General features: G+C 36.4%; 2 protein-coding genes across 4 annotated transcripts in view; one reads left to right on the forward strand and one right to left on the reverse strand.

Annotated features, from left to right (window-relative positions):
• LOC141918577 (guanine nucleotide-binding protein subunit alpha-14-like) overlaps positions 1–11,652 on the forward strand; it is a 97,721-nt gene extending 86,069 nt beyond the window's left edge. The window contains 5 exon segments of the mRNA XM_074813235.1: positions 2,545–2,699; positions 5,813–5,941; positions 7,876–8,005; positions 9,309–9,454; positions 11,090–11,652. Coding sequence (XP_074669336.1) covers positions 2,545–2,699; positions 5,813–5,941; positions 7,876–8,005; positions 9,309–9,454; positions 11,090–11,282 — 753 coding nt within the window. The 3' untranslated portion in view covers positions 11,283–11,652.
• A 3,107-nt stretch (positions 11,653–14,759) lies between these two features.
• The window catches only part of VPS13A (vacuolar protein sorting 13 homolog A), a 108,914-nt gene continuing 97,668 nt past the window's right edge, over positions 14,760–26,005 (reverse strand). For all 3 annotated transcript variants that reach the window (XM_074813269.1, XM_074813272.1, XM_074813268.1), the window contains 4 exons: positions 22,358–22,443; positions 21,583–21,706; positions 19,978–20,052; positions 14,760–17,684 (listed from right to left, as the gene is read on the reverse strand). In XM_074813269.1, the coding sequence (XP_074669370.1) occupies positions 17,634–17,684; positions 19,978–20,052; positions 21,583–21,706; positions 22,358–22,443 (336 nt within the window). In that variant the 3' untranslated portion in view covers positions 14,760–17,633. The remainder of the gene's footprint in view (positions 17,685–19,977; positions 20,053–21,582; positions 21,707–22,357; positions 22,444–26,005) is intronic.

Consider the following 26,005-nt stretch of genomic DNA (forward strand, 5'->3'; position numbering starts at 1 on the left):
ACTTTAGTGAATTGAAGGAAGAGTTCCTCATAATCCAAATTATTCTGCACATCTCTCACCAGATAAGATTGAAAATATGGAGAAAAGTTCCTGCCAGCACACAGGTTCTCTAATCTCTTGCCTCATATACAGTGCCTAAATAAAGTATAAATCACAGGTAAAGCTCTTCTTATATAGTTCTACATCAGCATGAACATTTGATGTAATAGTTACAGAAGAGAAAAATTTATTCAATAGACAATATTACCTGTCTTGCTAATGTAATTATGCTGTGTAAAATTAAGGTAAAAAACGAATATGGATTACATTATATCTGTAAAGAATCTACAAGAAATACTAACAGGAATGTTTATGTCATTTGATCTAATTTACATTGATTAAAGTTTTTAACTACTATTTTAAAAAAAAGTTTTAACAAAAATCAAAAGACTTGGCATTTGGTTTTGCGTAACAGAATACCTGTAAAATCAGATAATTCCAATTATGGAGAATTTGCCCAGGCATTATGACTGCATTGTAATTCTTTTTAATATGAAAACTCAGAAGAGTAGCATGTTCACAATATTTTGGAGACTTACAATATTTAAAATTAATTTGAACCGAGCAAGGAGAAACTGCTTTTGAGGCATTCGGTTCTATGTTTCATAGTTTTGCAGTTGTCCATGATAACTTAAGGACTCCATAACTACAAAAGTCCTGTTCTCTGTCTGATCTTTATCTTGTTTTGAATGACTAGATTAACAGTTTTATCAGTATTCAGATTTTCTACTTCAGACCCAAGAATTCACTGCTCTGGATCCAAACCTGTATGCAGCATTACTATTTTTGACTCTCCCAGGCTTAAATAAGAAGTCAGGAAGAAACCTTATTTCATTTTCAAAGAGGATGTAAGTTAAAATCTAGATGATATCTAGCAATGTACTGGAAAAAATGTTGGCAAACTGAATTTCGTAACCAATTTATTATATTCCAAGCACTAAATAAGTTAGTTTATTTCAATATTAAATGCATTTTAGAAAAATACTTTTCCAGACCACTAAAGGTATTAGCAAACATCAGTATATATCTAGTTGAACAGTTACAGAAGAGAACATTTCCAATAGTAAAATGGTATGGGTTGGAAGGGATCTTTACAGATCGTCTACTCCAAACTCCCTGCCCTGGGCAGCGACATCTTTCACTAGATCAGGTTGCTCAAAGCCCCATCCAGTCTGACCTTGAACACTTCCAGAGATGACGTATCCACAACCTCGCTGGGCAACCTGTTCCAGTGTCTCACCACCCTCACAGGAAAGAATTTGTCCCTTATGTCTAAGCTAAATCTACCCAGTTTCAGTTTAAAATCATTACCCCTTGCCCTTTTGTTACAGGCCCAGGTAAAAAGTCTTTCCCTATCTCTCTTACAAGCCCCCTTTAATTATTGAAAGGCCACAATAAGGTCTCCCTGAAGCCTTCTCTCCTCCGGGCTGAACAACTCCCAACTCTCTCATCTTATTTTCAAGAAGAGGTGCACCAGTGCTCTGATCATTTCTGTGGCCTTCCTCTGGACCTGCTCCAACAGGTTCATGTCTTTCTTGTACTGGGGACCGCAGAGTTGGACACAGCACTCCAGGTGGAGTCTCACCAGAGCAGAGTAGAGGGGAAGAATCACCTCCTTCAACCTAATGGCCACACTTACACAGCCCAGGATGAGATTGGCTTTCTGGACTGCAAGTAATTTTTCATCCACAAATATCCCCAAGTCCTCCGCAGGGCTGCTCTCAATCCATTCATTCCCCAGTCTGTATTGATGTTGGGGATTGCCCTGACCCATGTGCAGGACCTTGCACTTGGCCTTGTTGAACGTCATGAGGGTTTCATGGGCCCACCTCTCAAGCCTGTAAAAGCCCCTCTGGATGACATCCCTTCCCTCTGGTGAATCAGCGGCACCACTAGCTGCAGAATGATAGATTCTTTTGCATCCCTTAAAAGCAAAACTTACATTTATCTTTGCCATACCTCTTACACTTAACAGCAGAGCGCAAAGAAAAATTAATTCTTTCCATAGAGTAGTACCTTGGCTGTGTCTCACTGAGATCAGCATTAGACAAAGATCACTTGTAGGAATTTGATGTCTGCATGATGACTCTTTATTCTAGGTCAATGTCTGGTTTGTCCTGAAACAAACAAAATGTATCTGTACTAAAGAAAGTATCTAGAGTTTTGGAAACATTACCACTGTTATAAATTAGTATTAAAATTTAGTGAGTTTAAAACCAGTAGGTTTAAAGCTCCTTCTGACCTTTGTCAAGGTCCTTTTTAAAAAGAAAAATCACACCTGGATGACAGTAAGCAAGACTGACTTAATTGAAACATTCACTAGCAGTCATTCGACTTGAAACATTAAATGCATTAAACAATTAAAGCTGGTTATTTTCTCCTAGGTTCCTTTCTGATGGGATCATTTCTTATTGATGGGAAGAGTATAATAAAGAAAGGGGAGACTGTGTACTGCATGCCAAAAGCAATTGTTTCTCACAATAGTGTAATCATTTAATTGATTAGGAGAGTGCTCAGATGATCAGAGAAGTGGAAATGGATGAAGTGACAGTGCTGGAAAGAAAACAAGTTGAAGTAATCAAAAAGCTCTGGGAAGACCCAGGAATTCAAGAATGCTACGATAGACGGAGGGAGTACCAGCTCTCAGACTCTGCTAAGTAGTAAGTACATTGCATAATTACAATGACAAGCCAGACTTAATGAAGTTAATCATAGAATCATTTAGGTTGGAAAAGACCCTTAAGGTCATCAAGTCTAACCTAACACTGCCAAGTCCACCACTAAACCATGTACTTAAGCACCACATCTACACATCTTTTCAATACCTTCAGGGATGGTGACTCAGCCACTTCCCTGAGCAGCCTGTTCCAATGCTTGACAACCCTTTTGGTGAAGAAATTTTTCCTGTTATTCAATCTAAACCTTCCCTGGTGCAACTTGAGGCCATTTCCTCTTGTCCTATCGCTTGGGAGAAAAAGACTGACACCCATCTTGCTACAGCCTCATTTCAGGTACTTAAAGAATGGGAAAAGGTCTTCCCTGAGCCTTCTTTTCTCCAGACTAAACAACCTGTCACATCCCACTCAGATTCATAAATCCCCAATGGAGCGGACAACAGTGAGACACGTCTCAAAGTCCAAACATTTATTAACTACACACAATGTACTAATTGGACTCACGATAATTGGCTAAGTATATAATGAGTTGTGGCAAGCAGTACAGTATGCCTTGCATTGGTTAATGGTAGTGAAGGAAAAGGGGAAAAAGGAAAGGGGGGGATAGAGGGAATAGAGGAACAGAGATCACCGGTCTGAGTTTCTGCGTCGATCCGGCCAGTGAGGGTTCCAGGAGGCATCTGTCTTCTTCGCTTCACTGCACTCCCTGGGCCTCCCCCCTCTTCCTCCCCTCAATTTATACACACTTGCCTTGGGTCCATCCCCTGGGTTGACCCACATACCTACGTTTCCCATGTATGGGGAGGGGTAAGGTGTTTCATGGGATGATGTAATTAGCATGATCATGTTAGTCTTCATTAGTGTATTGAGGGGTGTTAACTTTAATATGCATTTTGTGGATAATGAATCAAAGGTCATTCACCGGACAGATGGCCCTTGAAGTTTTGGCCAGGTGCACCAGAGCAGAGCCGTCCTGTCTCCACAGGGCTCCCTCCTCCAGCTGCATCCTGTGTTTTTCAGGTAGCCTTATCAGCTTCGACCTCCACACCATCCACACCGTGACTACAGATTTGTCTTGCGAGTGTTTGAGGCATTCCTTAGCTCGGAGGGCCTCAACTTTTATCTCTTTCTCAGGCTGTTTTTCTCAGTCCGTGTTTCTCGCAGGCCTGGTTTTTCGTCTCTCACAGCACCCCAGTTCCCTCAGCTGCTCCTCAGAAGGGTCTCTAGACCCTTCACCAGCCTTGTTGCTCTTCTCTGGACATGCTCTAGCACCTCAATGTCTTTCTTGTAGTGAGGGGCCCAAAACTGAACACAGTAGCGAGGTGCAGCCTCACCAGTGCTGAGTACAGGGGGACAATCACTTCCCTAGTCCTGCTGGCCACAGCGTTTCTGATACAAGCCAGGATGCTATTGGCCTTGTTGGCCACCTGGGCACACCACTGGCTCATACATGAAGAGATAGATTCACTCTGATTTTGTTAGTTATACCTGTGTCTCTGTTGGCCTGTGGTACGCAACAGATTTTAAACTGGAGTGATGAAACAAACTTGTTTTAGGCTTTCTGAACATCGTGGAACCATCATCCCTCCCAGTTCTGAGGTCAACACAGCTGGTACATAACTGAGTTTCTCTTGGGAGAAATCATGAAGAACAGCTGTACAAAATATATTGACAACAAGCAGGCAGGCCAGACAGTTCAGTTACGTGAAAAGTTTAGGATCTAAATAGGAAGGTAAATCTGTTCCCAAATTTTCAAAGAATTTTATTGTGAAAAAATGATTTTTTCATGAGAACAGAAAACATATTTCTGTTTCTGCCAAGGTTGAGAAGTAACAGGGTTAAATTTCAGCAAGGAACATTGAGATTAAGCATTTATGGTAAACTTTAACTCAGAATGGTTACGCACAGGCAATCTGTTCCTGTGTGTTAAGCATTAACATTCTTGACAATTGTTTGCCTTATTCTTAAATAATTCTACATTGGAGAAGAAGGATGCCACTTAATGTAGCCTCATTTTCTAAGAAATCAGCCACAACTGAAAATCAGTTTTAAATTTTATTAAATCTTCCCTTTACTGTTAATTACAATTGAGATCTCTATAACAATTTGCTACATTGCTGGAGAGGAGGAATTTTCTTGATCTTAAATATTTTCTGAGTAAATGATAACATTGTGGGTATTTTTGAATTTGGAACCCAAATGTGAGGGATGTTTGGGCACCAAGGAGAGAATACACGGACACCCTTCCTCTTCCACTAAAGGAAAAAGGGGGAATTGGTGCTTAAATAAAGGATATTTTCAGCCATGTTGTATGATTTGGAATACGCGTTACTTCACGCTTCCTGTATGACTTGTTAGGATTTTGGACGATCTAATGTTGCCTTCTAGTGGTGGGAAGATAGGTTGCGGAGAGGAATACCAGGCATTGGTTCTTCCTGTCTTGTTCACACACTGCTCAGAATGTCATCGTAGAATTTAATTCCAGCCATGAAAAGCACAAGAGCCTTGTGAAACTGAGGAGGGTAGAGTTAGGAACGACTGCATGGGCGGATGAGAAACTAAATGCATAATCTTTTATATTAAAAATATATACGTTTGAAGCATTCATGTTTGCCATGCTTTCCATTAGTAAGTTTTGTGAATTCTGTACCTCAACCTTTCACATTTGTGTCCATTTTTAGCATCACAGGTGAGTTGCAGGGAATAGAGTACTGTTGGTAAACATTATGGCTAGGAGCAGTATTTATATTTGTGTTCAAATCTTAATTCTGGTGTTTATTTTGGGGTAACAGCAAAGATTATGCAAACAAAATTCATCATTCTGGGTGTGGGCTGATTGTCTATAGAACAGTCAGTCGTCATCTCTTGTGACTGGTAGTATTCTGTCTGAAATGTACATGTAGGCTCAGTTGAAGTAAATGGTTTTATTGTTTTATGCCAGCAACAATTGCGCTGAGGCCATGTACAACTGAATTTCCATTTAGCTGCTTTTCTGGGAACACTTGTGTGATTGCTGGTTAGTACTTTGGTTTTGAATCTGTGTGATTTATTTATGATAGTGCATTAATCTTGTTTCTGTTGTATATTTAACTTTCCAGTTATCTTACTGACCTTGATCATATTGCTATGCCCTCATTTGTGCCAACTCAGCAAGATACTCTTAGAGTCCGAGTGCCAACTACAGGAATTATTGAGTATCCTTTTGATTTAGAAAATACTGTGTTTAGGTAAGACTGCCTGTCAAATGATTCAGTATACAGTTGTGAAAGTAGTTGCTGCAACTTTACTTCTAAGGTCCTTTAAGCTTTTGCATTCAGTGAGTCTTGCATGTATTTCCAGCCCTTTTAGTCTTCAATGTTAATATAGTAATTTGAGTGGTGTTTCAAAACATTCCTTTTGAAATGTACATGAAAAAATCTTTATAATTCAAGCACTCCAATTACTGTGTATTCTGAACCATTAGTTTTATTAAAAGCCTTGATGGGGAGGATGCAGAGTCAAGGTATTTGTAGTAACATGCGTGCTCATATCTGAATGTAGTTTAATTCCATTTAGAGCCAACAGTTTCTGCCTCCTGACTGTAAATATTTGGAATAGAGGGCCATAATAGATATGCTAAAGTCCTCAAGTGAGTTTACAACTTTAAGTTAGATGAAGTTAGTGAGGGGAGTTGAAGGCACTGAGGGAAGGAGGAGGAATAAAAAACATGGAAGGTCATGACAGTAGATACTTCTATTCTTCCTGCCATATAATAATAAAAAAAAATATGTTCAGTGGAATTGAGAGAAACAAACATACTCATAAAGTTGAAAGAAATTTTGAGACGCACCTTAAAATTATCTTATCTGCTACTAGACAAGCTATTGCAACAGGTGGGGTTACTGATTTTCTAAGGGAAAGCATTCTTTTTTAATTTCAAAATTGCAACACTCCCACTAGCATGATTATAGATGTTCTTCCACCAAACCACCCATTGCATCACGAACAAACACCTGCCTGCAATTACAACACAGAACCAGAACCCACTCTGATAACGTGGTCAAACCAGCCTAACCGTGATTCTGTTGTTTGTTTGTTTTTTCCCAGAAAATAGAATGTTCTAGGGAACACTTTGACCTGGGTAAAATGTGAGGGTATACTTAACTGTCTGAAAAACAATATGAATTTGATGTGAAACTAAGATACTTGTGAATGTTTTGTTTGTTTTGAGTAGTGAGATATGACTACACTGCGGTTTTTGCGGGGGGCGGCCAAGGGAGATTTTGAAGTGTGTGGAGAATTTAATGTGGTCACATCTGCCTTTGCTAAAACTTCTACGAACACAGAAAAAAACCCAGCATTGTATTTTGTATCGTGCCTCAAGTGGTTTATACACTTGTACCAGGCCTGGCTAGGATAAAGTTAATTTTCTTCATAAGCAGTTGATATGGTCCTGTGTTCTAGATTTGTAACCAAAACAGTACTGATAACATAGCAGTGGTTTAGCTTCTGCTGAACAATGTTTGCACAGCACCAAGGCCTTCTCTGTCTTTCTGCCACCCAGTGAATAGGTTGGGGGGTGCACAAGAGGTTGGGAGGGGACAAAGACAGGCAGGAGACCTGAACTAACCAAAGACATGTTTCATGCCACACAACGTCATGCTTAGTGGTAAAAGTGAAGAGAGAGGGCTTTAGGGAGGTTGGACATCTTTTTCTCAGGAACTGATTGGGCATCAGTCTACCCATGCGAAGTGGTAAGCGATTGCTTTTGTATCACTTGTTTTCTTTATCTCTTCTTCCACTTATCCTTCACTTATTCAACAATTTATTTTATTTTTTTTAATCTCCACCCCCAAGTTTTCTTGCTCTTACTCTTTCTTTCCTCTCCCCCTGCCCACCCACAGTGGGAGGCAGGTAGTGAGCAAGCGGCTGTGTTGTGCTTAGCTTAATGAACAGCAGTACTAAAGAACAGTGAAAGTTGTAGCACTACAGCAAGTGAATCAAGTTTAACTATTGAACAGAACATACAATGTTAAGATACACTTTTCACAGTTCAAGCTTATCTCAGGTAGGCAATCTATTATATGGCCTTTAGATATACTTAAAGTATCTTATGAAAATGACTAATACGTTGCTTGTGTAACAGGATGGCTTGTATAACAGGATGTTGCTTGTTTAACAGGATGGTGGATGTAGGTGGCCAAAGGTCAGAAAGAAGGAAGTGGATCCGTTGTTTTGAAAGTGTTATTTCCATCATTTTCTTAGTTGCATTGAGTGAATATGATCAAGTTTTGGCAGAATGTGACAATGAGGTAAGGAATGGGGGTATATAAGGGGCAGAAAAAGATGTGTGCTTTTTAAGAAAGACAGCATTCACATGTCTTCATAATAGCATTTGTAAATACTAGAATTATATTAAGAAGCTGATCAAGCAGTCATGAAGTTGTATTAAATTAGCAGCCTTCCTGTAAAAGTGAACTCTACCTTAAAAGACGAAACATGATTTTAAAATGTTTTAGATCACTTAAGCCATGTTTGAGAACTTGAGTATCAACGTCTCTAAGCAAGTAAAAATACTTCAGTCATGTGTAATTAGGTTGTATGTTTGTTTTTTTTTTTAAGTCTCTGATGTTTCAGAATTAACCTGTGCATTAATTAAGGAAAATTAAAACAAAATAACTTAAAATTCACTTTCTTCCCAAGGTTAGAAAATGTAAGGTGAGTTCTCCCATCTGTTCATCATTAGCAAAAGAAAACAGTAGGCAATTAGGGAAAAGCGTATTAGTAAACTGTGTTACTTTTGGTAGTGGTTGCTTTACATCCTGCAGTATAAGGATTCCTTCAAATGTCATTCAAAAACACTCAATACCATTTGACCTCTGAAGTCCCAAAGTCCTTACCGATCGCTTTCTCAAGATCTGTCTGAACTGTGAAAATCATACCCTACTTGCTGAAGTGTCACAATATCCACTGTAGATGAGATAGAGTTTTCAAAATTTCCTGTAATCTTCTGATGCATGAACAACTTCAGTAACTGTAATTTTCTTCTTCATTATCTTGAATGTTTTGTTATGCACACTTTGGACATTAGGAAATATATAACAAACTGACTGCCATCACAAGCTTATCCCCAGGGACTCCAAACAGCAATGTCTGAATGTGGTGTTCCTTACATCTCTCTTGAAATGGACAGACTTTATTATTAGTATAGATGAACACATACGCTCTTGTCCTTTCATTATGTTACAGTATGTTAATACCAGATATCTGTCCTGATACACCCTGCTTCAGCTCTCACTGTGAGGTCAGAAGAGGCTTTCACAGTGCAGCAGTCCATGGCTGCTCATTAACTCATACAAGAATTCTTATAATTTCTATTATTAAGGTTTACCTTGATTTCACATGCCATCATGCCATTCATAGTGGTGATCCAAGATCCAGTGAATAAAAGGATATAGAATGTGAAGAGTATGATCAACCAGCGCATTTCAATTTTACTTAATAAAAGTAATATTTTTTTCTAAGGCTTTCAAAAAACCTTTATGATCTCTGGGTGATCTGATTTGTATATGCTACTGTCTAGAGAGTGTAACTTCATATTAATTTTTGTTGTAGAATCAAATGGAAGAAAGCAAAGCTTTATTTAAAACTATCATTACATATCCCTAGATTCTGAATTCTTCAGTCATTTTGTTTTTAAATAAAAAAGATCTTCTAGAAGAGAAAATCGTGTATTTCCTTAGTTACTTTCCAGAATACACAGATAAGCATTTATCCCACACTATCTTCACAAAGTTAAAACTAATATTTAAACCAGTTAGTTTTTCCTCATGAAATTGAATACAGAAAGTGGAATTATGCAATATATTTGATATCTGTGCTTTTCTGCTCTATTTTTTAAAATACAAACTGAAGTTACTCTGTTTTACTGGAACTTTGTTTTTTTACTGGACCATTGTGGACAGAGTATTAAGAGATTTCTTGCAGCCCTTCTGTTACTATTAAAGTGGCACAATCACTATTTATTTATGAGAAGAAGCACCTTTTTCTTCTCTGATCTCAAAAGTCAAGATATGGGGGGAACTTGGGAAATACAGCTATTAATCCAACTCTTTATATAGTAATAACCCATAGTACAGTCTTGCATTCATTATTATAACTTATCTATATAAAAGTCCACAGTTAACTTTCCTTAACAAATGTTACTTATAAAGTCATCAAAAGAATGGTGAAAATAATCACAGATGTATTCTGTTACTTAATACAGTATTATATTCTGCAAGACACGTATCACATTGAATCCTACAATTAATGAAAAGAGTTAGAATGATTTCATAGCTACAGAGAAAACACCCATCTCTCTCTTGGCCAAAGAGACTACTGTTTGACAGCCGGCTGAACATGAGCCAGCAGTGTGCCCAGGTGGCCATGAAGGCCAGTGGTATCCTGGCTTGTATCAGCAATAGCGTGGCCAGCAGGGACAGGGAAGTGATCTTACCCCTGTACTCGGCACTGGTGAGGCCGCACCTCGATGACTGTGTTCAGTTTTGGGCCCCTCACTACAAAAAGGACATTGAATGACTCGAGCGTGTCCAGAGAAGGGCAACGAAGCTGGTGAAGGGTCTGGAGCACAGGTCGTACGAGGAGTGGCTGAGGGAACTGGGGTTGTTTAGTCTGGAGAAGAGGAGGCCGAGGGGAGACCTCATCGCCCTCTACAACTACCTGAAAGGAGGTTGCAGAGAGCTGGGGATGAGTCTCTTTAACCAAGTAATAAGCGAAAGGACAAGAGGGAATGGCCTCAAGTTGCACCAGGGAAGGTTTAGACTAGATATTAGGAAGTATTTCTTTCCAGAACGGGTTGTTAGGCGTTGGAATGGGCTGCCCAGGGAGGTGGTGGAGTCCCCATCCCTGGAGGTGTTTAAGAGTCGGGTTGACATAGCGCTGAGGGATATGGTATAGTTGGAAACTGTTAATGTTGGGTTGATTGTTGGACTGGATGATCTTCAAGGTCTTTTCCAACCTAGATGATTCTGTGATTCTGTTTACTCTGTGTGTTTTAGAAAATTTAATTTCTCTCATGATCTTTGACATACTATAATAATGTAGCAAACTATTATTATATGCTAGGTAATTTCAGTTGTGTAGGTTTTTATAAAAAATTACTTTGACCTGTATGGTTTACTGTTGAAAAAAGCATACTCCACACATTTTAGAAAGCAGCGTTGTAACAGCTTTTGTTCCAGTAACATATGAATGAGAAAATGCCAACAAGGGAGTATGCCTTCATGACAATTTGACATTTAAAGAAGAAATTAGACTGTTAAGATACTGTCCATATGTTTCTTCCTTGACCCATAGCTTTTAACTGTTCAAAACCACTGATTCTGCTTTTGACTAGGACCTAAACAAGATGTCAAAGCTGCCAGAGACTTCATTTTGAAGCTGTATCAGGATCGGAATCCAGACAAGGAGAAAGTAATCTATTCTCACTTCACTTGTGCTATGGACACAGAAAATATTCATTTCGTCTTCGCCGCTGTCAAGGACACAATCCTGCAATTAAACTTGAGGGAGTTCAACCTGGTTTAAAGAAAAAACATAAACTACACAAAGTGTGGCTTATCCATAGCACAGCCTGTGTTAATTAAAAAGTGTCTTTTTAAATACCATGTACAGAAATGGGAGGAGGATTTATATTTACTGAAGTATGGTTTAAGAGAACTTTAAAGAATTAGTTTCAAAGTTTACTTTTTAAGATGTACATTTAGAATACTGGTTTTGCCTGTGAATTATTTTTTGATAGCTGTGGAAATTAAGTATATTTAGAAGGACATACATAACTACATTGCTGTCAGCTGGTATTTTCTTAAGATTTTTTTCTTTTTTGCAATTTTTTATTTAGCATTTACAATCATAGCTTATAAAATTTCAAATTTATAAATGAAATAAAGTGATGCCTTAAAAATGACAAGTTAATCTTATTTTAGGCTGCTACATATTTTTATATTCTTGTTCTGAGAAATGTAGTTGAAAGACTAGGGTAAATTTTTACACTTTTTAGAAGCATCTCTCAGTAGCCTTGATAAAATAAACCTGTTCATGTTCTAGGAATCATTACAAAAGATTAATTATTGCATATCACTGCCTTTTTGTTCAAGTGCCTTACAGTAATAAAATACCTTTCACAGTTAAGGAATAACAGATTAAGATCTTGTAGTCAGTCCATGGAATTTACTCTTTTCTGAAGGGGAAGTGTTTCTCAAACAGCAAGGCATTTAGCAACATTCTCAGCGTTCACTGCCATGGGAGCTCAGGGATCATCCACAGCTGCCTGTGATAAACTAGACCTTAAATTCCTTCAAATCATTAATATAACTTGCTTTTTGCACTTTGCATTTTCGTGTTGTTTACCTCCACAGGTAGTTTTGCATGGATTAAGGAGTAATAAAGGCTCTCTTGTAGATTTCCAGCCATTTTCCTGTCTCCTCAACTCCCTGCCCAACTACAAAGCTCTCCACTGAAGATGCCAGCACCACTAATATCTCAGTCAATCCTCTGTCACTGGGTCAAAAATTCTCAGACAAAATGATAAAGACATTAGGGCAATCTTGAAAACCTTTTTACCGATGCAAAATTTGAGGTACTCATTGGCACTCGATCAGCTAACCCAGCAACATTCATAAGGAGAGTGTTTTAGTAGAACAGTCTGTAATTAGCAGTAATTCAGCCCAAAAGATTTGCTGAGACTCTCCTGTGTTTAAATAGATGAAAATTCCATTTTTCCAAGATGGACTATTATAGCAGTAGTTTTTACTATCAGCATAAAATAGCAAGTTATGTTCAGTGCAGAAAAGTCAAGTTACATTGATTTTTCAGCTTGTGCAGCACCTCTCTGTATTCACCCAGGTTGATGCTCTCTCAGTTCAGTCTTGCAAAAAGCACACCCTGACCTTTCACTGCCCGTAAAAAATATTTACTGCTTCACATATTAAACAGCACAGTTCCCTCTTGTCCAGCAGTACAGAAAAAGTAAAGTATGCCCAGAGCTGGTTTTGGTTGTTAAGGAGAAAAGACCCTGTAACATTTGATTCATTTGTTCTTTCTTTAGTGTTTTGGAACAAGCAGTAGAAGCCTGTTCTTACACTGCTTTAGTGTTTTTCTGTGAGGGAAGGACACTGACCTATATGTTGTGCCCATACTAGTGAACAGCAGTAATCAGCACTGAGGGAACAGTGCTGTACACCCGGGGATGAGGTACAGGGTACAGTGACTGAACGAGAAGCATCCAAGGGGAGTGACAGAAAGTACAGAATAAAACAGCACATCAAGCAAAAATTGTGACCAAGATCATGGTGCATTTCTTAGGTCAAATAACAACTCAGGCTTCTAGGTGATGCATATATGTACTTGCATATACTTGCCAGAAAATTCCTAATTAATCCACTGGCAAGAATAATAATGGGCAAATCTTGACTGAGTAATAGATTTAAAGGCAAGGAAAAGAAGTTATCTACTAATTTGTTCAGTTTTAGACAGAAAAGAATAAAACATTTAAGAATCATATAACCAGACTATGACAATTTGAATTTCAAGTGAAGATGATGATAAACAAATGCTTTCTGCATGAAAATGTGAAATGCTTTGCAAAATTTTGATCTATATAATGCAACAAGTACTGTGATACACATGAAAAATAAATCTAAGTCAGAAACCCTTTGCACCATATCTGAGACAATTACAAATACAAAATGCATATTAGCAGTATTTTTCACCAATGCTCTTTTGAAATACATGATCTCAATTCCTAAAAAAAAAAAAAAAAAAATGGAAAAAAACCCCCAAGCCTTCCACAGTATTGAACTAATTTCCATAATAATCTGTACACAATAGTGAGACAGACAGGTCCTTCACCCAGTCTGGCTATTTAAGCATAGAACCTGAGACCCTTCCTTGGCAGAAGTTACAGATAAATTGATCAACATGGGGAAAAAAAAAACCTCCTCAGTAATTAATTGCTAGGAACTTTAGCCTCCTGTATCCTTAGTTACTGGGAGGTGAATTTCATTGGTATTGGTTGCTGCTTTAGTTTTTGCTGCATTTTCAGTAAAGATTAGTCACTGCAGATGGAGAGGGATCAACCAGGAGGGTTTAATGTTGGAAAAAGGTACTGTGGAATTGTATGATTGCTGAAGAAACACAGCGCAGTCTTGCCTTGTACAATACTTCTGTGACTCCAAGCAATGCAGTCTTTAGGTAGTTCTTTTCTGGAATTCAAATGTGAAAGGCTCAAGAAGGGAAAAAAAAAAAAAATCTTCTGAATAGTTTTGTGGAATATTCTGATTCTTGAAGCTAATACAGTATCAGGAACTATATACAAATCAAATATATACAAATCTATTTAGATGTCATATGGATATGAAGCTATTTACAAGCAAGCCACAATCCTATTATAAGGTATGTGATGTATTTCTTGAAACTGTCTTATATCAGCAGAATAATTAAGAAACTTAGGGTTTGCAGTTCAAATTCAAGAATATGCTGTAAGTATTAAACTTTAACTACCATTACATAGTAATATTAGTCTTGTGTTGACTAGTGTGTGTTATTTGTTATTTGCAGACAGATGGCTAAAAGTAACTCAGAACAAAAGACAGTGATTTGTTTGATATGTCAGTGTATTTTGTGAAGTGCTAAAGATAATAAATAGCTAATGGCATACATACAGAAATTTGGGGGGGAAATAAAGAGGATTTCATGAGAATCTCATTATCTGGCAACATCATCTATATTTTTTCAATGTGGCAACAGAAAAAAATACTTTAAAGGGAGCTTATACATGTCAATCCAGTTATTAAAAACTTGTCCTTATAATAAACTAAAGGTACGGACTACAGCCTATATTCTGCTTTTACTGAGATGGCTGCAACAGAAGCCTGACCTTGTGTTCTCAGAGACAGGATTTGCCTTAATTTCTCAATTTCAACCTATGAAATTCTGAGTCATGGTATTACCCGTTAATTAAAGCAATATATAAAGAAAACAAGTAATAATCACATTCCAGTCAAATAAAATTCAGTTTCACTTTATTCAAGGTAAAGAAGAGGGGGGTTGGGGGAGGGGAGAAGTGTGGGAACCAAAAGAGCCATGTCATGCAAAGCCATGCAGCTGGACAAAAAGAGGTGCAAACAGACTTACAAATGTTTTAGCAATGTGTCTGGCATCTTTGATTCTGTATTTGGTTTGTCATTGATTTTTTAAGAGGTAATTCTAACCCTTAACAAACTACTGCTGAGAACCCAAATGACATTTCTCAACAGTATTAAGTAACAGTCATCAAGAAGAGAAACTGTTCTTCACTACACTTCAGTAAAGGCCATGGTATACTTTTAAACACCACAGTGGGCAGACCTAAATGCCCACGTTTTAATTATTATTGAGATCCCCTTGTCTAATTGCATATACATTTTTAATAAAAGTTAATATATCTATTCTGTCTTCTTGTTGAAAAAATATGCATATTGCAATAAGGAATGAGGCACGGCAGAGTGGACATCTCATCTTGCAGTAATCCAGAAAACTACACCATGTTGTAAGTCTGAATTCCTTTCTCCTCGTCCCAGGCTGATGTATAGTTAACAGAAACAACTGGTGTCTGCCAAGAAATTACAAAATTCATTCACAACTGTATGGAGAAAGTGTAAGGGAAAAACAAATGAAAAAGATACAATTTACTGACTAGAAAAAGGGAACTATAGAAAATCATGTCATTACAAGTTGGGACAAGAAGAGAGGGAAGGGAAAGGTTCCATGTTGACTTTTGAACACTTCCAGTGTTTTAGTTCTTGCATTAAGGCTTTTAGTTAGCACAGAAGATCAAAATATTTCATACTCTATAGGAAAAGTGCAATTTGGGGGGAATTGTTATGTTTTCCAAAACAGGAACTTAACCACAGACATGCACATTTAAAATAAATCCTTCAACATTAATGGTTAAATTGCTCAAATATTACCGAAGAGCCAGCTAAGATTTAAGAATCAGGAGTTTGTTGGCAAAATAAATGTAAGAAAGTTAAGAAATTGAGATAATATTGATTGAAATACAGGTTCTGTGAAAATACTTAGAATAGGGTAATTTGACAAATGGGAATGTACAAAGTACTTGCAAGAGTTACTAGAAGTGAAAGTTGCAGCAGATACTCAGTAATTACGGGGATAGAGAGGAGAAGACAACACAGTAATCAAGAATCAAGACCATGGTGAAGCTATTAATTTAACTATCATGCCTAAGATGAAAAGTGATAGATGATAAACAAATTACAGATATAGAATGGTACTCAGTGCACCTAATAACACTACTTATCTAAGGCAAAGTATTCTATTAGTTTGGCATGATTATAACCTGAGTTAATACTCTTGGTACATGCTTTGTGTACAAACAAGTGGAGTGACACAGTCGTCATAATTTGGAATTCTCTTATCATCTTTTGATTCAATTTACAATTTATGGGAAAAATTACAAGATTACAAGTATTTTGTAACCCACTAAATGGTTACTCAACACGAAAGGCAAGACTTACAATAAATTACAGAACTGCAATTGTAGGTTAGCATGCTAGTCATTTTAGATTTTACAATAAAGCAACAATCTGGGTATCTCAAGCACCACCAGGAAGATGTCAGACTTATATCCTGTAGCTATAAATGTTCCAAACAATTGCTTGGAAATAATATTTTGGCAGCAGGTACTTACTATAGGTACCAGATATTTTGAAGACTTTGAAATGGGAATTTATGGAAACCTTCACGTAACACTCTTCTGTTTCCTGTACTTTTTATATCAACTGCAGTAAACAGCCATTCAACAATACTATGACTACTACACCTAAGAAATAAACAGAACTGCACATATTCAAGCTCTCCCTATTTAAGTTCTGCTATCTGGATACGAAACAAAAAAGTTTCATTGAGTAAGAAAAGTTAATAAAAGCAACTATGAAATATTTATTATTTAATATAAATTTGACTTTATTAGTCACCTGCTTAGCACACAATACTGTGTAATCCAAGGCATTTATTTTTGGTATGCAACAGTGCACTTATAACCCCATAAACTCCTTCTTGAGTTGCAAGACTATTAATAACTTATATTTAAAATAATAGGCTTTAATGAATATTTTTAGTGCAGAGATAGATTAATTCTCCCCATTATACATTTTTGTAAACGGTTATGTTTTCTGTGAATATTGATAGAGGTGCTGCAACATTTCCTTGAGTAGAATATAAAAAAAGTTTGCAATAGAAGTGATATTGTATTGTAAATTCATCATGACCTGGTCCATTAATTTACAAAAAGAAAATAGCATTGTTAACTAAGCAGCCACTCCTGTGATCATCTAAATTAGACTTCTCTGGTCAGTAGCCTCCTTCTTAGAATTTGAGTTGTAAGACTAGTGATTATTAAGTTAACATTTTCTTTGATAAAGAAATCTGGATTTCAACACAGTCTCAAGTCATATGAAAACTAAGACAGAAACTTAGTATTGATTTTCAGAATCAAATTAAACCTGAAATATTTGCTCTGAATAGTATCATAAAAATTATTCCAGAGTTCAATTTCAATATCAAATGTAATGGTAAAACAAATTAATTTTACACTGTATTTATAAAAAATGGAATCTGGAATTCTTACTAAAAAAACCCAAACAAAACAAGCCAGAACTTGGCAGAATTTTTTGATCACTATATAATTTTTTTTTAACTTAACATCATCTATTTTTGAGATATAGCCATAGCCTGTTTTGAGCATAACAAATAGTTTCATAAATCTTCCTTCCCTCCTGTTTTTGCTTTTGTTGCTGATATTCAAATAGTTCTGATTGTTAAAGAGGAATTAAAAGGTAGCTATTCAGTGTTCTTCGTATCTCCGTGCTTCTCCATTCATTACAGTTTTGGCTGATTCTCTCTCACTTCTTCCAGTTTAGAAAGGATCCACTGTGTGAAGGAAAAAGTAAAAATGTGTCCTTGATAAAAAACATACAAAGCAGCTGAAACTTAACATTAGGTTGGCCAGACACTCCACTACCTGCTCTCTTCCTGAGTTTTAACACAATGCTCAAAATTCTACTGTAGATTATAAATCACTGATTTTCTCACATGAAAATGGAGGCATTTAAGTACCAATATCTGACATTGAATACCACAGCTAATTAAACTGGCTAGGTTGATATTTCAGTTTCCTGGTCTGTAATTCAGTGAATAATATTTTAAAAATTAAATGACATCATAATTTCACCCACATCATTATTAATCCTCTGCACTAGTCTACAACTCCAGACAAATCACAGATGGCAATAGAGAAGCAAGGATAACAAAAGACAGAGGACAAGAATAGATTGCAGCAATGTGATAATACAGTTCTTTAGAAAGAAGCTTTCTTTAACTATATTTGGTTTCTTTCCAGGAATGTAAAATTATTCACATGTTTACTGAACAGGGAAGGAAAATCAGTTTCCCAAGAGTCTAGGAAAAAAAAAAAGGGGGGGGGGGGGGCAAAAGGGGGCGGTGACAGGGAAGTCTAGGGTAGGAGATGAAGTTATACAAAGGAATTGCCATGAGAAAGCTGCATAATGCCTTCGAGGAAGATGAGTGGATTATTACAAATCAGATTCTGTTACTGGCTCAAGTTCTATGTTACAGATCTTTAGGATCCCCTCTTCCCCATCACAAGCTCAGCCCCCTCAAGGAAACCAGAGCTTCTGTTTAGCAGGATGCTAAAGGTTTGAAAGAAGAATTGGCTGTTCAATAAATTACTATTCACATCAGAATATGGCACTTCTCACAGATGGAACAACCTTGTAGTGTCCACTAGACTGACACAATGTTCACAAAGCTGTGTCACTGAAATGACCTAATACCCTTTTTACTATAAAGGGTGCAAGTTTCATTTTCACTTCCCTCAGTGCCATCTCTCTATATACACGTGTCACATTTGCAGAAGTGAGCCATAGGCTAAACAGCCCAGAAGTGACTCTCAAAGACTTACTTTCTGTAGGATAGCCCCTAAGGCCCTGATGGCAATTTTTGAATTAATCTGTTAAGTATTCCTTCTCTAAGATAAAATCACACTCCTTACCAAGCCTGTCTGACAGTGACCTTTCCCCTCAAATTCACATTCCCGTTGGTTTTATGAGGTTCATGGGCCTTCCTAGGAAAATATGCAAACCAACACAGCGTACACAACTTTTTCAGCTTTCTTTTCCTTGCTGAAGACTTATGACATACATAATATGATCCATTAATTTGATTTTTGGAATTATTCCTGATTTAGCTAGGACACAGATGGGATTCCCTTCCCACACAGAATACTGGACCTCAATGCTGCCACTGCTCCACCACAGAAAGAAGAAAAAAGTACTTCCAAAGGGTACAGACAAGTCAAATTCAGCACGCAGCCCTAAGTACCTTTGCAGTATTTGGAATGGTTTTTGAGGCAAGAGTCAAACAGTATCACTCACGTGGGGTTAGAAACTACCCTCACGAAGACAAAAGCAACTTAAACTGATGAAAAGATGCAAAAGAAACTAATGAGAGGATACAACTATCGCAGACTGTTTCAAAGCGTGATCTCAGGGTACCATATCCCACTGGTGTGAATATATACAAGACTAAAGTAGTGTTTGTGAAAATAATTAGCTACACTAATAAAAACAAGGCAGAACCTTCACAACCTGGCTACCTCATTGTTCTAGTAGCAGACCTGAACCACTCCTACTCTCTGTTGTAGCCAAAACTAGTGATGTCAAAATGAAGAGATCATAGAGGATATGTGTATAATAATAGTAGTAATATATCAGATAAACTATTTGTATTTCTATTACGGATTTTCTTAATTCTTCAACCAATACTGTATTTTGAGGAACAGAGGAATGACACCACACCTGCCCACTCCCCAGAATAAAAGTAGAAGTGAGTAAAAATATTTTTTCTTCTATTAAAACACACTATTTTAATTCACATTCTTGATTGTATAGTTTTGTTAGCAGTACTTTAAATCAGTCATTTGACAGTCAGTTATAATTCCAAATATAAGGAAAAGTTTGGAGTTGGAACTGAGCATTTTTGAAATTCAGTACTGAATAGATCATTGCCATTTCCATCTGTGTAATGGCTGTGTGGAAATACTGAATTTTAAATACACATAGTAGTTTCAAGGTTAAGAATATTTCTGTTTTACTTTTTAAGCCAAGTTTAGCACAGTATAACAGTAATAGTATTTTGACTTTACCTTAGCATCCTCTGGACTTTTAAAATTAATAATTTTTCCAAATTCTTTGGCATGGAACACAGACTTAACTCGTTCCTAAAAAAAAATAGTAATTCAAAATTGAAGTTAGTTTCTTCAAACTTTACAACTAAGAAGTTGTTTACCATTAAGGCACCTCTGTGGTTCAGACAGCCATGTGTACCCATTAAACTAATCTGAATATGTTCACATTGCACGCACACACACTGAGAAACTTCATTTTCTGCATGAAAGCACAGTGGAGTGGAACACTTCAGCAATAACAGACTTCCCTTTCTACCATGGAGACCCTGGAGACTGGATGATAGAAGTGTGTAGGAATGGAAGGCAGATAATGGAGTATGTAGGGTAACAAAATCCAGTACTCCCTAAGGTTGTAATTTTTCATTCTCCTTTAAATCGTTACCTGGGTGGACATTCCACCAGTACTGACTTGCAAGTAGTGGTCCTAGTGAAAAGAGCAACCTAGGTTTCTGAAATAGAACACAAGCAGTGCTTTGCCCAATACAGTTTTCAACCATAGATTTCAATAAATAGCATACTGCAGACAGGTGAATGGACTCTGTAATGACTGCTGTGTGGGGGTAAAGATGGATATGTTATTCAGCATTGCCTGAAATGGCAGAAACTCTAAGAATTATTTCATCCTGTAAAAGTTCACTTGCAGTCAGAAATCCAGTTTGGAGGATTCCAAACCAATATGGCTATGCCTTTCAAGCCCTCTGCAATAGAAACAAATAATCTGAGTGAAAAACTGAATGACTTTGTACACTGTCAAGACTGTCCTGGCAAGCAAGATTTGTAATTGCACACATGAAGCTTATTAAAAACAGAAACAAAACAAAACACTGGCAAGTAATTTATTGATTGGAATTAAATTCAGTTACCATCTTGACAATAATTTAAGAATTATTTTTTTTTAAAGAACTTTGCCTCTGTAAGTACACTCAGTCATCAGCAGTCATCTTTCTCCTTATGTCCTTTGCTAGTTTTCCAGGAAAAGAAAGTTTTGGGATTTTTTTAAAGGAAAAATTGTAACTGAGAGAAATATTCTTCAACTTGCATTGAAAGGGATAAGTATATGTCATTATGATTTTTATGGACATATTAATACCTTATTATACTTTTGAAGAATTTGATTACTAGCAAACAGAAAAAAAAAAAAAAACCTGAAGCATAGCACATGCAAATGTGAATCTTTGGGACTGCAACAAGGCAGAAGCCCACATACTGGCATATTTCCACAGTGCTAGAGTGCATAATATAAATATTCCACAATGTTCTGAAAGAGTTTTGTTATATCAGCTTTTTCCAAACTATGAATAGACCATGAACTGGTGCACACAAACAAAAAATTCCCAGGGCTCAAGTAACAACTTCATCTGCAAACACCAAGTCATCATTCTACTTAGAACAATCAGAAGGTAGTTATCTGAGGAGTTTGCCCATGCCAAATTTCAACTCCCTTTTCTGAGTGCATCTCAACTAGAAGAGAGATCAAGAATTTGAAGAAGATAGATCAGGAATTTAAAGTTTTAAAATTTTATAAACAGTAACACAAAAAGAAAACAAAATATGTTAACATACCTTGGCTTCAATGCGTAATCTTCTGCCATCGACGATGAATGGTTCTTTGGTAAATTCATCATAAGTGTATTGCCATTCACATGTCAGCTGTCCAAATGTCCCTTTTGTCACAAATAAGACACCACTAGGCACCAGAAAATAAAATTAATAAAGACTAATGTAAAAATACTTAAAAGTTATCAAGTTGCCCCAGCTCTAGTGAAGTCATCCATTGTTCCAAATAGTTCAAAGCAGTTCTCATTTAATGATACATAACCATACAGCATACTTTCCAAAAGAGTGGATTTTGAACCTTCCTCTTATTTAAAATACTGTATTTCATAGCAAAACCATAACACTACTTCCAGCTGTATTTCTACAAAAAGTTGTACAGGCTTTTTATTTGAGAAGGATGCCTGATACTCCACTGTTAGATACCGACTCTCTTCCTGTATTACCCTGTTTTCCTTCGATATGCTAATTTATAAGTGAATCCCACAGTTCCATTGACTTCAGCCTAACCAGACTTATAACAAATCTTTCTCAGCTAAAGGAATCATAAATTCATTTTCTCTCCTTAAATAAATTATTATGACACTCAAAATAACATACCCTTGTGCTGAACAATGCTGTTGTTGAACAAGGTTATTAACAGCACACTAAGCATGCCTTCCCCATTATGTTCTCTACATAATGACAGACATGTCAAAGTGAAGTTAATGATCAACAATTATTAAGGCATGCACATTTTGATGATAGTGTTAAGTACTTATTATTCAGAGTCAAAACTGTTTACCTTTTTGTTACCATTAACAGATCTGTACTGTTGACCATAGCATGTGCAATATATCTGAGTTTTGCAAATCTTCCATTTTCAATTTTCTAAAAGAGATAAAAGTTTTATGGCTTTGAATATGTTAGTATAAATTCACGTACTAATTTTGTGCTTAAAGTGTATTTATCCTCCAAAAGTATAAATGAAATAACAAAGCACATAGCACATACTTTTAAATAAAAGTCTACTTTTGTAAAGTCAGAAAATGACCTACAGATCTGTGACAGCTAATGTTCATAATTACATAGAATTATTCAGTAGTTGCATGCAGCTATGGAAATAAAAATCAATCCTAACCAAAACTGGCAAAGAAGAATATAATTTCTCAAAACATTTCAGGACTCACTTTGCTACATATTTTTAGTACACACTGAACTACTGAGTAATACAGTTCTAAGACAACAAAAGAAATATGGATTCATTTCCTAATTTATGTCATCATCTCCAAAACATTGAAGTAATTAACTATGGGAAAAAAAAACCTATACTTAATTGTATACAGGAACCCACTATCATGTAGACAGTGGGAGTTCATAATGCACTTGAGGTAATGCTTAGCATTTTTCTATATTCGTTTCCCCCTGAATTTACTTAATCTTTTCCTATAATTTGCATGAATATTGTAGCAGAATATTCTTTACTGGGCAGTAAATTTTAAATATTGAGGACAGCAGATTAAATAAATTTTAAAAACAGATGCTCTGTAATTTTAACATGACTTGGGAATCATTGGATTTCTGACCTTCTGAGCAATGAGTGATTAAATTAGTAATTGAATTAGGATTGTTGCATTTTAGCTGGGAATAGTAATATGACTGCTTACATATTTCCCATCTGTTACAAACTGGAAGTAAAATAGATCAGTATAAACCAGTATGATTCAATAAACCCTTAACTACAAACATATTGTTTCAGATATGTATGCCAATATTTAAAAACATGTAGATTAGTTCTCAATGCAGTTAAAATAACACAACCATTTAATGATTATTCATCTCCACTGTAAAGTAATAAAGATACTTAATTAGGCATACCCTACAAGTTCAAATTTGGCTGCATGGATAACTCCACTTGCCCAAACAGATTTTTTTTAAATGATGTCTTCCCTCAAAGATGCTGATTCTTTAGTGACTAAAATACCAGAACATTTGAATAACAGGTTCCCAGAAGAGCTTTTCAGAAAGCTCTTCAAAAGCTCAGATTATTTCTCTCCCCAACTCTGTTGGGCTACAAACTCACAGCTGTTGATCATGTGCATACTTACATAAGAAATGAGGAACTAAGGGCTTGCAAAACACATTATTATTATTTTATTTTTGGAAACTCCTTATCCAAGCTTTGTCTAGGGGTTGCCATGTCTCCACTTTGAGTATCTCCCTGCCTCTCATATTTAGGTCCAAGCTCCTAGTTCATAACTAAATAACAAAAAAATCCTCTCGAGGTAGCCTCCATAACGTTCCAGCACACAAGATGCTGGATGGTTAGAAGACATAGACAGATGTATGGACAGACAGCACAGATAGCAGACTACTGGTCTAGTTCTATGTCCTGGTGGATTTTCAGTGTTAGTGGCCTATCAAGAAAGACAGGGAAAGGCAGGAGAAAACTGACAGAAACTTACAGAAGTAACATGTGTGGAAAGAGCAAGGGTGGTTCAGCAGAGGTAACGAATACACATCGTTGTATTTAATCTGTAAGACTCTGTGACAATACCAGCAATTTCTCTTACTGACCAAACACATTATAAATATTGCAAAGTGGGACCAATATCTCTGTTCCATTAGAAGCAATTATAGGGGAGAAGCATTTAGCAATTTAGCCTTATTAGGATGGAAAGGATCTCTAGTCTTTCTCCCACATCAAAGAAGATAGCTTTCTTATGGTTTGCACAGCACTGAGGTAAGGTTGTCAATCCAAACGTTAATCCCCCTCAAGTGAGATTTAAAGAGATTGCTAGTTAATTTTCAACAAGTCGTATCACCCCACTGTAAGTTACTCAGTTTACTGGTAATGAATTGAGAATTATGAAAATTATTACAGAAGTACAGTACTTAACTATCACAAAAGCTATTTAAATGTCCACCAAATTTCACAAAAAGTATTTCATTCTACTAAGGTTCACAAACAAGTGATTTGCTCAGCACAAAAATGTCGCTAGCATGAGCTAACTACTCCTCCTCGTTAGCTATGAGTCAAAGATCATAAACTCAAGTTATCTGTCATCTATAGTTTTGTAGACAACAGACATTAATTGGGAAATAAAGCACAGGAAAATGCTGCACAGTCCATTTGCAAAATTAACACTTGTATCTATGCCAATGCTGAGCAGTATCTACTTCTAAATTTTCTGCCTTTAGATTCTTCTACCCTTCATTCACAATTTTCTACCCTTTTAGCATTGGACTTCCACCTATTCATTAAAAAATATAGAGGGGTAAACCAATTTACTGCTGATAATTCTTGCAGCAAGATCACTACTGCACTCTGCTATCAAAGTGCCTGATACACCTCAAACATAAAAGGATATATAAATGATCCTTCAATATAGATGCATAAATAAGTTTTAAAATTTTGTGGTATTTAGCTATTAATTGCTTGGAGAAAGCAACTTGGACCACTGTTTGGTGATGCAAAAGTATGAAATTAACATGATCAATCATTGTTTGTTCAATGTCAGTTTTATCGCTGTAAGAAAACAAATACTAGTCTTTAAAACACAATTTCTGCATTTCAAATTTAAAAAGGTTAATAAACCTTTACTTTAGTGTATGCTATGGTTCATTGACTAGACATGGAAATTGAATTTATCTATTGAAAAAAGACACTACAGCAGCTGTTATATGTGAAGTAATTCAAGCACAAATGCCCTCCTTTGCAAATTATTCTTACCTGCAGCAAAATGCTTAGATGTCACTGCAATAATCTAACGGTAGATGTGATCATTTGTTCAGAGATGGATATGCAAATATGCTCAGTGTCTTAAAAGTGGTATCTGCATTTGGAAAGGTTCCTAATCACACCACATGCTTCTAATTGATTGAGGAGCAAGTACAGAAGCCTTGACAAAGTTAGAAATTAAACAGAGCGGACTAAGTAGTGGAGACAAAGTTTTAAATCTATGATACTTCTGGTTATATTTCTAAAAAATACTAGTAGTATGTCTGATACAAAAGTCAGAATGATTGATATCCTTCTTGAACTCATCTCAAATGACACATAAAAGAAAATATGGCAAAGACCACTTAAAAAGTGGTTATAAATCTGCTGCTCTCCTCTGTTGATGCTCAGATTAACATGAAGTTTTCAGTCTGATTTTAGATTGCCATTGTATTTCCTTACAAACTGATTACTGTCCAAACATGCAAGTTCTGAAGGCAGTTCACTGTTGTTGCTAGAAACTCCAATATTGAATGTACTTTTCAGCAAAAATTATAAAATGACTTCTTCAAAAGCTGTAGAATTGCTTTCAGCAGGCTAACCTGGTATAATTGTATATCACATCTTCCCCACAGAAACATTTAATAATTCTAAGCAGTACCTAAGATAGGATGTGTGTGAGCAAAGGGGAAAAACTGTTATATAAAGAAAAAAAATCACATGTTAAACATT

This window comes from Strix aluco, chromosome Z (assembly GCF_031877795.1).
Source record: "Strix aluco isolate bStrAlu1 chromosome Z, bStrAlu1.hap1, whole genome shotgun sequence".
Lineage (NCBI taxonomy): Eukaryota > Metazoa > Chordata > Aves > Strigiformes > Strigidae > Strix > Strix aluco.